At 35.5% G+C, this 13,045-nt stretch overlaps 1 protein-coding gene across 7 annotated transcripts in view; it reads right to left on the reverse strand.

Annotated features, from left to right (window-relative positions):
• Positions 1-5,036: 5,036 nt before the first annotated feature.
• Positions 5,037-13,045, reverse strand: part of BCLAF1 (BCL2 associated transcription factor 1) — a 30,382-nt gene continuing 22,373 nt past the window's right edge. For all 7 annotated transcript variants that reach the window (XR_010836063.1, XR_010836062.1, XR_010836064.1 and 4 more), the window contains 2 exons: positions 7,834-8,046; positions 5,037-7,661 (listed from right to left, as the gene is read on the reverse strand). Coding sequence is in view for 4 of the 7 variants with exons in the window: in XM_059083103.2 (XP_058939086.1) it covers positions 7,656-7,661; positions 7,834-8,046 (219 nt within the window). In the remaining 3 variants the exon portion in view is untranslated. The remainder of the gene's footprint in view (positions 7,662-7,833; positions 8,047-13,045) is intronic.

The following is a 13,045-nucleotide window of genomic DNA, read 5'->3' on the forward strand; positions in this document are numbered from 1 at the left end:
TCCTTGTTGGTTATCTACCTTGTATATAGTAGTAATGTGTATCTGCTAATCCCAAGCTCCTAACTTATCCCTCCCCCACCCTTTCCCCTTTGGTAATCATAAATTTGTTTTCTGTCCGTGGGTCTATTTAAGTTCATTTGAATTTTTTTTTAAGATTCTACATATAAGCAATATCATATGAGGATTCCTAGGTCCATCCATGTTGCTGCAAATGGCACTTCATTCTTTTTTATGGCTGAAATATTCCATTGTGCATATATATCACATCTTCTTAATCCATACCTCTGTCAATGGACATTTAGGTTGCTTCCATGTCTTGGCTATTGTCAACAGTGATGCTATGAACATTGAGGTGCATGTATCTTTCAGAATGGTTTTCTCCATATATATGCCCAGGAGTGGGAGTGCAGGATCACATGGTAGATCTATTTTTAGTTTTTCAAGGAGCCTCCACATTGTTCTCCACAGTGGCTGCACCAATTTACATTTACATTTCCACCAACAGTGTAAATGGGTTACTTTTTCTCCACACCCTCTCCAGCATTTATTATTACTAGACTTCTTGATGACAACCATTCTGACCCACATGAAGTGATAACTCGTAGTTTTGATTTGCATTTCTCTAATAATCAGCCATGTTGAGCATCTTTTCATGTGCCTTTTGGCCATCAACATTTAGGGCTATCTGCCCAATTTTTCATTGGGTTGTTTTTTTGATATTGAGCTGTATGAGCTGCCTGTAATATTTTGGAGATTATTGTTAATTGGCTTATACCAATCAAATCTCTCGTTGGTCGCACTGTCTGCAAATATTTTCTCCCATTCTGTAGGGTATTTTTTGGTTTTGTTTATGGTTTCCTTGCTGTGCAAAAGCTTTTAAGTTTAATTAGGTCCCACTTGTTTATTTTTAATTCCATTACTATAGGAGATGGATCCAAAAAGATATTGCTGTGATTTATGTCAATGCCTACTCTTTTAAAATATCTAGTTATCAAGATTAACTCACTGAGTCAACAAAAGTCTATATAACTATGATTTTAATCTACTGGCTCTGGTTCTGCCCTCCAAATATGGAACATGTTAAAATGATGAGGAGGCTAGGCAAAGTGATATCAAACGCTCTTCCTGGTCCTATTTGATCCGAATTTTACTATATTTCCTCTTCTAAGGGAAAGCCCTTTAAGTACTTGAAGACTGCTATCAAGGACTCATCCCAGTCATCGCTTTTCTATAGTAAACATACCTTTTCCAATTATTCATGTGACAATATTTCAGACCTCAAGCTTCTGGCTCTTTCCTTTAAATATACTAAATATTTTCACTTAAAATCACAGTACTCCAAAACAACACACGAGGTAACTTGAGCCATGTATAAAAAGATTAAGGTTCCAACTCTTCTATTCATAGCAATCTGAACTCTCTCCTGTTCAGCTCATTTTTAAGGTGGCTTAGATTGACTTAAGTTTTAGCAGGAGCCATTAACTGACTTATACCAATCAAATTTCTATATATCCACACGCAGTTAACATGCTTTCTTTTATACACTCAAGGAGAATTTATTACATACCTATGGTATGTATGTCTTACACAATACACAATGCTAAGTACTAAACATTTCTTCTAGCAAAGCATGACACATAAACAGAATGAGTTGCTAGCCTAAAAGAATGAGGACAAAAGAGGAATTTTTAGGTTTTTTGGTAGGGTGTAAGATTTTAAGATAGGTAAGTGAACAAGGAGTGGGATAAGGCAAGAGAAAAAAAAAAAGCTGCTCACAGGAAATTCCCATAGTTCATCCTAAGATTTAGGCAACAAGAAGTCATCGAAGAATTTTTAGCTTAAAAAAGACAATTTTCAGTTGAAAAACATCCCACAGATGGCAATTAAAAGATAAAATTTATAGGTTAAGGTGTCCAAATCAGAAGACTATACTGCAGCAACTGGGGCAAATGATAAGCATCTACCACAGTTATCACAGGGATGAAAAACAGCCAACACGTTGATTTTGAAAGTTGAGTATCACCAAATGAAGGCATAAAAAATAACTGTATACTGACATTAACCAGTTAAATTCTGTCATCTTTTTATGTCTACATTTGGTGATACTCAATCTTTCAAAAAAGATTCCAAGTGTATTTAACATTACCTTCATGGCAGGCTTAGAAATACCCTGGAAGCTTAAAGTTTCTAGGGAATTCCATGGTGGTCCAGTGGATAGGATTTGGCTTTCACTGCTGGGGCCCGATTTCAATCCCTGGTCAGGGAACTGAGATCCCACAGGCTGCGTGGCATGGCCAAAAAACAAAAAGGCTTCTTGTTTTCCCCTTCCAGTACAAGACAGAAAAAATTACGACCTCCCATAATCAAGGACTAGATTGGGTGAGAGTATGATTCTTAATTCTTAATTTTAAGTGGCGCTTTACAAGCCATGGAATTTGCAATTACTATGACAATACCAAGAAGTTATCATTGCCAAATACAGAGTTCATGCTGTGAATGTACATCCTTTCATCACCTAACTGTACGGTGTACTTACTATCATCTACTTTTATTTTGCTCTTCCTATTTTGCGGGGTATTTCTTTTGGGGGGGGTTGTTTTGTTTTTATTTTTATTGGACTACAGTTGATTTACAATGTTGTGCTAGTTGCAGGTGTACAGCCAAGCAACTCAGTTATACATACACATATATCTATTCTTTTTCAACTTCTCCCATTTAGGTTACAGAATATTGAGCAGAGTTCCCTGTACTAATACAGTAGGACTTTGTTGGTTATCTATTTTAAATATATACCATCTTTTATTAAAAGGAGGGCTCATTATTACTGAATCAGGAAGTTGGGCAACCCTAAGAGATTACTAAGAAAAATCTGATCCCAATTCTTAGGAGACAACCATTAAAACCACTTACCCAACCCTTTTCTACTTGCAAGAATCAAGATTATCATCTGCTCTTTAAGAGCTCTGGAAATCAGCTCACTGTTGTGAAATACACACCCTTGGGAAAAAATCTTTCTTACGTACAGATCATTATAATTAAGACACATTGTTTGGAATTTTTCTCCTAGTATTGGTGGTAAGTGGCATCCTAATGCCTGTTCTTTTTTAACCAGTGGGATCCATTTTTAAAAGCTAAAGTACTAGGAGGTAATACAACAATATAAAGAGAGCTAGCACACTTAATATACAACTTCGGCTTCACTTGCATAACTGACACACTAATCATTACTGAATGCTTCTAAAACATGAGTCCAGCTCATAAATCTACACAACCTCTACTAAAGCTCTCAAGTCAGACAATACAATAATTTCAGTATATTCCTGAATTCCAAGAAACTAATAACTTTTTCATTTAAAACTTCATTAACATAGACTCCAAATTTTTAACATCTACCTCAATAAACCGAACATTAGACCCTTGACATTCAGATTTAACAATAATGCCTTCAACTATGTGAGAACCCTAAATGCCATGTAACAGGTAATATTCTAAAATTTTGTTAAAGGATGTATAACAATCTACTACTCACAGACTGAGTCTAGTCAACTACAATCCCATGAAGGTGAAGTTTGTTTCTCCATGTCCCTTCCCTATTTAGCAACTTCATAAACTTAGGTCTCTGTACTTCTCTTTCTGAGAGTGAAAGAAATACTGTTCCATACGGAACAAAGTATTTCCCAAAGGGATTCCAGTTGAAAGCCAAAGAGAGGAATTCCCTGGCGGTCCAGTGGTTAGGGCGCTGAGCTTCCACAGCAGGGGACAAGGGTTGGATCCCTGGTCAGGGAACTAAGATGCCACATGCCGTGCCCAAAAAGAAATAAAAAAGCCAAAGAGAAAAAGAACAAAGCAACTAACTCTCTTTAAAAATAAATGTCCCGGGCTTCCCTGGTGGCGCAGTGGTTGAGAATCCGCCTGCCGATGCAGGGGACACGGGTTCGTGCCCCGGTCCGGGAAGATCCCACGTGCCGCGGAGCGGCTGGGCCCGTGAGCCATGGCCGCTGGGCCTGCGCGTCCGGAGCCTGCGCTCCGCAATGGGAGAGGCCACAGCAGTGAGAGGCCCGCGTACCACAAAAAAAATAAATAAATAAAAATAAATGTCCCACGGGCTTCCCTGGTGGCGCAGTGGTTGAGAATCCGCCTGCCGATGCAGGGGACACGGGTTCGTGCCCTGGTCCGGGAAGATCCCACATGCCGCGGAGCGGCTGGGCCCGTGAGCCATGGCCGCTGAGCCTGCGCGTCCGGAGCCTGTGCTCCGCAACGGGAGAGGCCACAACAGTGACAGGCCTGCCTAGCACACACACACACAAAAATAAATAAATAAATAAAATAAAAATAAATGTCCCTAATAAATAAAATAGCACACTTTTATGTAGCTAACTGGTACATAGTGTTACAATTACCCAGTATAGTTCAGCATACATGTACAGAGTTCTTACTTCTTTAACAAAGTTCTGAAGGAATAACTTGTCATTTGTATTAGTCAAAATGTATCTGTCTTAGCACACAAATTCTGTGAAAATGCTTGTTTAAAGTCACGGAATGGTTCACTTTATATTTCAAATAACCTAGAAGAGGGGCATGGTAAGAATCACACCAGATCTAACTTAAAGTGAACAAAGAGTAAGTTAAAAAACAAAAAAAACCCCACTCTTTTTAGTTATTAACTGACTACTATTTCTAGAAAGAAAGAGAAGTAATGCTGATTTCTCCATCATAATATTATGGCTGACAAGTTCCTGTATGATGAACACAGGAACAGGAGGGCTAGACTATAAGTCTGAAATTCCTGTATTCATTAACAATGGCTTAGAATTACCCACTGTAAAATTTCCCATTTTCCCAGGAGAAAAAAGAAAAAACAAATGGGGATTTGAGCAGTTTTATAAAGTATTTATCAACTCTGAAAAAGCCACATCATACCAGTAATTTTACTAACAGATAAGCTGGTATTCTAAAATGAGACATAAGCCACTGACATCAGTTGTATAGAACACACACAGAAATAGTCTCAAAATCAGGTAAACAAACAACAGCTATTACCACTTATGACATTTTATTGGCATATGACAATTTACAAGGGTCCCTGTTGCATTATACATCACACTGAGTAAGAATCATTTAGCCATCTACATTCATTCTTACTGGATATATTTTTACTCAAATTATAACTGAATTCCCAACACTTGATTTTAACTGTGACAGAAGGGAAAAACAGTAAGTCCTTAGAGTAGGCTGCAACTGGAAAAACAAATTTTGTTTTAATTAAAATTCCTAGGATGTTGAAAGGTATACAGACCTAAGGACTGAGTCATGGCCTTCTTAAAACAGCTTTCTTAATCCTTTCTGGAAATATCCTTTGGTTCATTTTTATTTTCCTTCTCTAAGCAAAAGGAAGTCTGTTAATGCAGGTTATCAAGGAGTTACTATTTTCTAGCACTTGTAAACCAATATCCTTACCAAGAGGAACCATTCAGCTTTTTTTTATAACATGTCATGAAGTAGGGTGTTAAATTGCAGTTTAAAAAAATTCACAACGCTACTTTTTATATGCTTGGCTCTAAAAAATGATAACATCCACAATGTCATTCTATTGCAGTGTTTTCACAATCACCCTTCCTACTATGTTCTAATAGGATACTCTTTCCTCAATTTTATTTAATAAAACTAACCAAATCATTAACATATTTGGGCTAAAGCAATGCATTTGCACTTAAAATATAACCTGCTGGTAGGACCTGGGTAACTTTATGCCTACTCCCTATTAAATAATTTCTCAGTAGGTCCCCCTTTCCTGTTGTCTTATATGGAAAAGCAAAACTGCACATGTATAGACATGCATAGAGATTCAGTATCTAACCAAATAATAACTGTTAAAATAAAAGCTAAATTTATTTGTATAAAATAAAATGGTCATGAAAATTCTCCTGTGTCGGAGATCAAATCCATGTTGCTTTAGCATGTAATTAAGTATTATTCTGACTAGGAGAATATCAGTTATGCCCTGATTAATGAAACACACAGTTGCTTTGACACTATTTCCTCTGCTCAAACAATTTCAGAAAGACAAAATAAAAATAACCATGCAGTACTTAAGGATCTTAGGGCCATGAAACATCACATATACTGAGTTTTGTTTTCATGTTTTTCCCTCATACAGCTCTTAGCTAATGCCTCTGACTGCATTTAAGGTGCTAGAAGAGCACCTGTAAACCATCAGTGAGGATGAAAGAGCCATACACTTAAGATGTTTAAAAGTTTACACTAACAGAATAAGCATTATCTCCTTTTAATGCAAACATAAAAATTCAGTTGCTGAATTAACAAGTGAAATTTGACTACTTTTATATATGCTCTAAGAGCAGACAGACTTAACACTGAAATTTACTATTTTGGATTTTCATTCCTTCTAAGAGATATCATCATAAACATAAAGGCAATTCACATTTGAAAGATTATCTTCCTGAAGAATAGAACCCTTGGGAAGAAAAAGAAAACCCATTTTACAAACTGCAACTGAAATATGGAAAAAAATAAAAAACAAGTTAGATCAATGTTGTGACAAACTTCCTGTCAGATCCTTTTATTGGTGACATATGAAAAACAAGTTACTTAAAATACCAATGAGCAGTATATTCTGTTCGCCTATTATTCCTTATGGTTAGACTACAAACTAATGATTTGGCTGTCCAAAAGCTCAAATAAATATGTAAGGTATGATATCAGGTACACGTCTTTTTAATGTATCAAGTTACTCTGCAGAATAATCCTCTTCCATACCAATGCCAGGATTACAGGTTTTATTCTGGTTTTTTTTTTAAAGTCTAAGACATTCGGTAGGAAGGGGTTTTTTACCAGTTTCCTCTCTCAAACAATAGCTGATATCTAAGACCATGACTCAAACTTTCAAAGAAGAATAGAAAGAGAATATTGAATTTTGAACTCAAATAGTAAAGGTTTCTATATAGGCCACTGCTTGCTTTCAGTTAAAAAAAAAAAAGAAAGAAAGAAAAATATTCTCATACTTTTCAATCTAGCTTTTAACAGCTTTATACTTTTTTCACTATTGGCAAAGTTTCTTTTTCCTTCTTAAACATTTGCTGAGGTGTTAAACTAGCTTAGTTTACCAAAATAACAACTTTTTCCATGGTACACTTCAAAAATTAAGTCACCCTACAATGTAGTGTGTTTGAATTAAGGAGAATGTTAAACAGATGTATACAGTTAAAATAGTTAGTGTGGTTTCTATAAACAATTGCTATTCAGGGATTTGTATGTAGAGCTAACGTTTACTTCAGAATAAACATTAACAAACAGGGAGGGAAGAGAATCAGAACTTTCACAGAGCTGTACTTGACCATATCTTATAGACAAAGCAGAATTACAATGCATGTAACAAAAACAGTAAAAGTATTTTTTTTAAAAGTTGTTACAAATATGGTACGTAACAATTTTCTACTTTATTTCAGTACAATTTTCAACATACAGTCTACTATTTTTCAGGATATTTGAAGACTTAAAACAAAATTTCTCTAGACTACTACTTGCAAACAGTAAAATTTAAGTAAAATGCTTACATTCTTATTTGAAAACAAAAATCATGTAAAAAAATGGTGGGTGCAAGTTCCATTCTCTGTTGCAATCTCACTTCAGATTTATTATTCCTAAAAAAAAAAAAAAAAAAAAGAGAGAGAGAGAGAAAGATTAGCAAAGACATGAAAAGTGAAAATGATCCAAAATAATCATTGTTCCTAAAAATTAAATAATTAACTGACTGGCCCACCAAACCCATACATAAGAAAATGTAAGAATCACTAACAAGTTGTAAATTTCTACCTTTTCTTCTTTGCGTCTGTCCTTCTTTTCTTCATTATTTTCCATGGTCTCTTCTTCATCTTCAACAATCCCGTCCCCTTGATATTTGTCATGAGTCCATTTTGGACTGCTACCTGATTTTTTGAAGTTAAAGCGCCCTCTGCCACGTTGAAAAGTACCACGACCTCTTCCTCTTTTGGCCCAATAATCCACACCATCATCTCTGTCATCATGCTACAGAAAGGTTAAAAACAATCATGAATGAAACGTCTTTCTTGTAAGGAAGATGATTATATCCCCAATCATAAATCAGGGTATAAATTGTCTGAAGATTGGGTAAATGAGATTGGTGCTGTTCCAAAACACAAAAAATAAAACTGAACTTTTCAACAAAAACATACTCCATCATGAAACCAAATAGTTACATCCTATTGCTTCGTAACCCAAGCATTTGAGAGCTGCCCAGTTTTTTTGGAGAATCTCAACTGCTAAATTACTGCCAATTTTCAAAATTTTTACTTTTTTGCTTTCCGTTTTTATTTCAGTCTAAGTCCACTTATTAATATACTGTGTATAAATGATAAAATAACCGATATTTTTCCCCAAAAAATTACCTCAGTCATAAATATGCAACAAAGCATAAAAATATCATTACATTATCAGTAACATTTACTAAATAAAACAGGTGATAAGAATTATAATTTACATATAGCAACAGATTTTTTAAATCCTGAGATTTAAATCTAAATCAACGTGTATTACACATCAGTCTTCTTGGCAAGGAAATTTCACAAGCCAAATCATGATGGTGTGGTCCCTAGAGTAATATCTCAACTTCTTTCTTCTTCACTAACCTAAAATACTGCAGCTATTATTACAGTCCAACCTTAATTTTTCATTAAATGCATCCAAAAACAGATGTTCCCCAAGTTACAAATTGTTCCTTTAATCAAAGTATCTGCAAAATTGAAAAGTTCTTGACTTTGTCAATAAGCAGAAGAGTATTACATCCCGAAGTACAAAACAAAAAGCCAAAGCTCTCCTGTAATGTAATTTAACTGCTGCCCACCTCAAACTTACTTTTAAGTTCATACCTACAAAAATGGGAGTGACACCCCTTTATGAGACAACAGGCATAATGCAAACAATGTTGCATACACTGTATACAAGTACAATCTACATACATAAGTACAACTTATGGAGTACTGATATTGATCAGCTGTCCAAAAGTCACTAAAACTTTTCAAATACATAATATGAACACATTTTCAAAACATGCAATGTGCCTTTGTGCATACTCATGTAATACAGATCACCCTCCTGAATGACTTGAAAAGTTCACACATGTAATTAACAGACTATATAAAAGACCCCTTACCCATATCTAATAATCTAGCTTTACCAAACCAATAAAAGATGACTAGGCAGAGATGTGCATGACTCAAAGAATGAACTTAGGAACTATCAAAAGTGTAAATTTCAATATATCAGAAAGTTCAATTGTAAACCCAAAATAAACTATTTTAAAATAGTCTGCCACTCAAAATAATATGCACACACAATTACATAATTTCAGGCTCCCTTTTGGTATTAACACAACTAACTCTATATAGCCTTTATGCTTTCTTGTTTGTGGTATTTACACAGTATTCCATGGATCTGTAGGAAGAAGCAAACGGCCATTGAAGCCAGAGGCATGGGTTTCAATCTTAACAGAAACTGTGTGACTTTACTTCCTCATTTAGAAAAACCAGAGATAGCCTTGAAGGAACACAGACATCTGTAAAAAAAACTGCCCGGCCCAGTGCCTGACAAACAAGCAAACAATGGTGGTGATAATATTTATATGGTGCTTATTACTCATCTAATTCTCACAATAACCCTGGTAAAATACTGTTACTAACCCCATTTTAGATATAAAGAAATTGAGGCACAGAGAAATTGAGTAACTTGCCCAAGGCCACAGAGTCAATCTTTTCCACTGCCCCTTATGCCCATTATCCACAGAATACGTTTTCTAGGTATCTTGGTGACAGTAAATAGTTACCATATGAGGTAGCTAAGAGCTGAAACAGAAAAAGCAGTGGCAAAACTAGACACTATAGTTAAACTAGCAATTACTTTTAAATATACAATCATCTGAAATTAAAGAAAACAAAAGCTCCAAGATCACACTGTGTTTTTCAGAGGGTATCCCGGCAGCTACCTCAGTGACATTTTGATGCTAAGCACACTAACTTTTTTATTTTTCTTTTCGCCGCGCCAAGAGGCATGTGAGATCTTAGTTCCCTGATCAGGGATTGAACCCATGCCCCCTGCAGTAAAACCATGGAGTCCTAACCACTGGACCACCAGGGAAGTCCCTAAGCATACTACTAACTCTTAATCCTCAAATTCTTACAGCCAAGATTTTAGTCTTATTACAGACTATTACTTCATAGATGACAAAGAGGATGTTAGATATTTACAATACACAGCCAACAATATGTTAACAAAGGAGGCCAGATCAGAACCAAGACCTTCTGAATCCTCTGATCTCTTCTGTATAGAATGATCAAATTTCAAAGAGTGAATTTATTAAAGCGCCAACCCAAACGTCCTTTCCCACAAGGGATTTTCTTTTCCTCAGATGACATCAACTCAACACGGAGAACTTGCCCATTTTAGTACTTTCCCACTTGCTCCAACTCTTCACATACTCTCACCTCTCCAGAGAATTTCCGGTTCTAAAAAGATTGTATCTTTCCTGGAATACTTATTATTGAAAACATTACCTTATCTTTGCATAAATCAAATTTCTGAGAAGGAAAATTTCAGATTAAGAATGCAACAAATGTTACTATTACTCAGTACTGGAGGAAAAATGATACAAGCTTTAAGAACCTTTTGGAGCCCAAGGTATGGGTTCAAATCCTGACCCCACCCCTACTGGCCATGTATGTATTTTTGGTCAAGCTGCTCAATCTCTGTACCTCTGCGTTTTTCATCTATACAAGTGGAATAATGGCCCTACCTCAAAAGGACTTCATAAGCATGATATATGTAAAAGACTTAGAATGGTGCCTAGCATAGTGTATGTTCAATAAATGCTATCCGTTATTACTACTAAGTGTTAAACATTTCATTACTCTGGACATTTCCATGTTTGTCAAAACCTAGGGGAATCTATAATTTTCAACTCCATTTAGTCTCAAATTTTTTAAAATATTTCTATTCTCAACACTAGCTGTCTGAAAAGTCAGACCTATTCAGACTACGCAAAATATTTTAAATTTAAATTCCCAGGTAAAAACCAGAGTTGTCATTCCAACAGCTCATTAATTAAGAAAATAATTAATTTTGGAAACTGATTTATAAGAAAAAATGTGATGTGTTAAGTTTACTTCTAGTGAGCATTAGTCTGTGACAAATGTATGTTTATGTCTATATTTATATAGAAATGGAGATTTTAAAACATAACCCAGAATAGCAACATACAAAATGTTAAATAACACTCTTCTTAATTAATATAACTAATGCCTAGCTATATGACAATAAAAAATAATCATGTCCCAATTTAAGACAAAAACTATGATACTGGAGACTGAAAGAACACCATAGAAAAATGAAGGTCTGGCCTAAATTAAATATTCGTAAAATGTTTAAGGGTGCTGAACAATTACTATCTACTTGTTCACCTCTCATTTCCCTCTTAACTTTTTGTCCTTTCACAATTGCTCTATTTGTCTGGCATTTTTACAATCACTCACTCCTCACCCCACCTTTGCAAGGTTGGCCTTTTCATCTCTTCTGACTGGGTGATCTTACTGTGGCTTTGTGACTATATGATGGCTCCTAGACTTTTTTCTCTCTAGATCTGCATTAGCAACTGCCTATTGCACATTTCCACTTAATTTCTGCCTGGCACTTCAATAACAGAACTTAATCTTCACCTCAAATTAGCTGCTTTCCCCTTTATTCCCTATCTTTGAGAGATTCCATCTTCTCACTACCAACACCCAACTAGTGGCTCCCTAAATAAGCCTTCATAAATGTTCCTTAAACTTTTCTCAAACCTATAGCACCTTAGTTCAAACAATTATTTCCCAGATCTGCTTGTCACAACCATGATTTTCCAAACTCTGCTTAACCTCCAAATTTATTCAAGTATTATGGCCTTCCAAAATTTGGCTCCCGCTTTTTCTTAGTTTTCCCAAACTTACACCATCTAGCCATCTGAGTATTGGAGTTCTCTATTTAAGGATGTTTCACCCCTGCTTTCTTACAGTACACCTGCTCATCTTTTAAGCTCAATTCAATCCAAAATCATCTACGAAGTTTCTCCTAATCAGTATCTCCTTTGCAATAATCCACCATTTCCTCCTTGGGAGGAGATCGACCATATATGTATCTAGAATGTTCTCCACTACTAGGTCTCGTAAGCCAAGAAACGAAATATTTATCTTTCCATCTATAGCATAAACAGCAGTCTACTATTCATAAATTCTTAAATCAAAAAGGAGATAGGTCTTTTAAACTTTTCTGTAACTGAATAAAATGCCTTTCCACTTTCCAGACTGTCAACTCAAGCATAAATTTCTCCTCACAGGAGCATATGCTGTGCAAACATTATGCTTAACTTTTTCAGACTCTTGGTCATTAAAGTACCCCAAAAAGAGGCAAATGGAAATTAATTTTTGAAACAGCTACAACACCCATTCTTCAAACAAAATATAGATCTACTTCAGAATACAGCTCTGTAACTCTAATTTAGCTGATGGCATGGATATTCAGGTCTATTCAAATATATTCATAAAAAGCCAAATGAAAGATACATTTCTATAAAATCCAGTACTATTTTCCTCCTTGCTTCGAAAAAACAATTCATCTTCAGAAATAGTCTCTAAAACATGACTTCCCTGAGAAGCTATGACAAAAATGAGTATTCTGGTAATGGTTTTTGGTATTTTCTCAAGTTTCTATAATACAGGAAAAAACCCTCTTCTCCCATGCCAAAGTGCAGAAAATTTCCATCATTACCTAGACAATCTTTCAGGACCCACCTCCTCTGGCTTCATCCCTTATAAAACTACTTCAGAGAGAAGAGCATCACAAGGAAGCACTAAATTAATGTGTATCTAGCAACTTTTCCATAATGTAATTTTTCATCTTCCTTTTACTCCAATAAAAGTTAACAGCCTCCTAAGGACCTTAATTACATATACTGTGAAAGAATTCTTCTCCTTGTCTTTCA

The sequence above is a fragment of the Kogia breviceps genome, chromosome 13 (genome assembly GCF_026419965.1).
Source record: "Kogia breviceps isolate mKogBre1 chromosome 13, mKogBre1 haplotype 1, whole genome shotgun sequence".
Lineage (NCBI taxonomy): Eukaryota > Metazoa > Chordata > Mammalia > Artiodactyla > Physeteridae > Kogia > Kogia breviceps.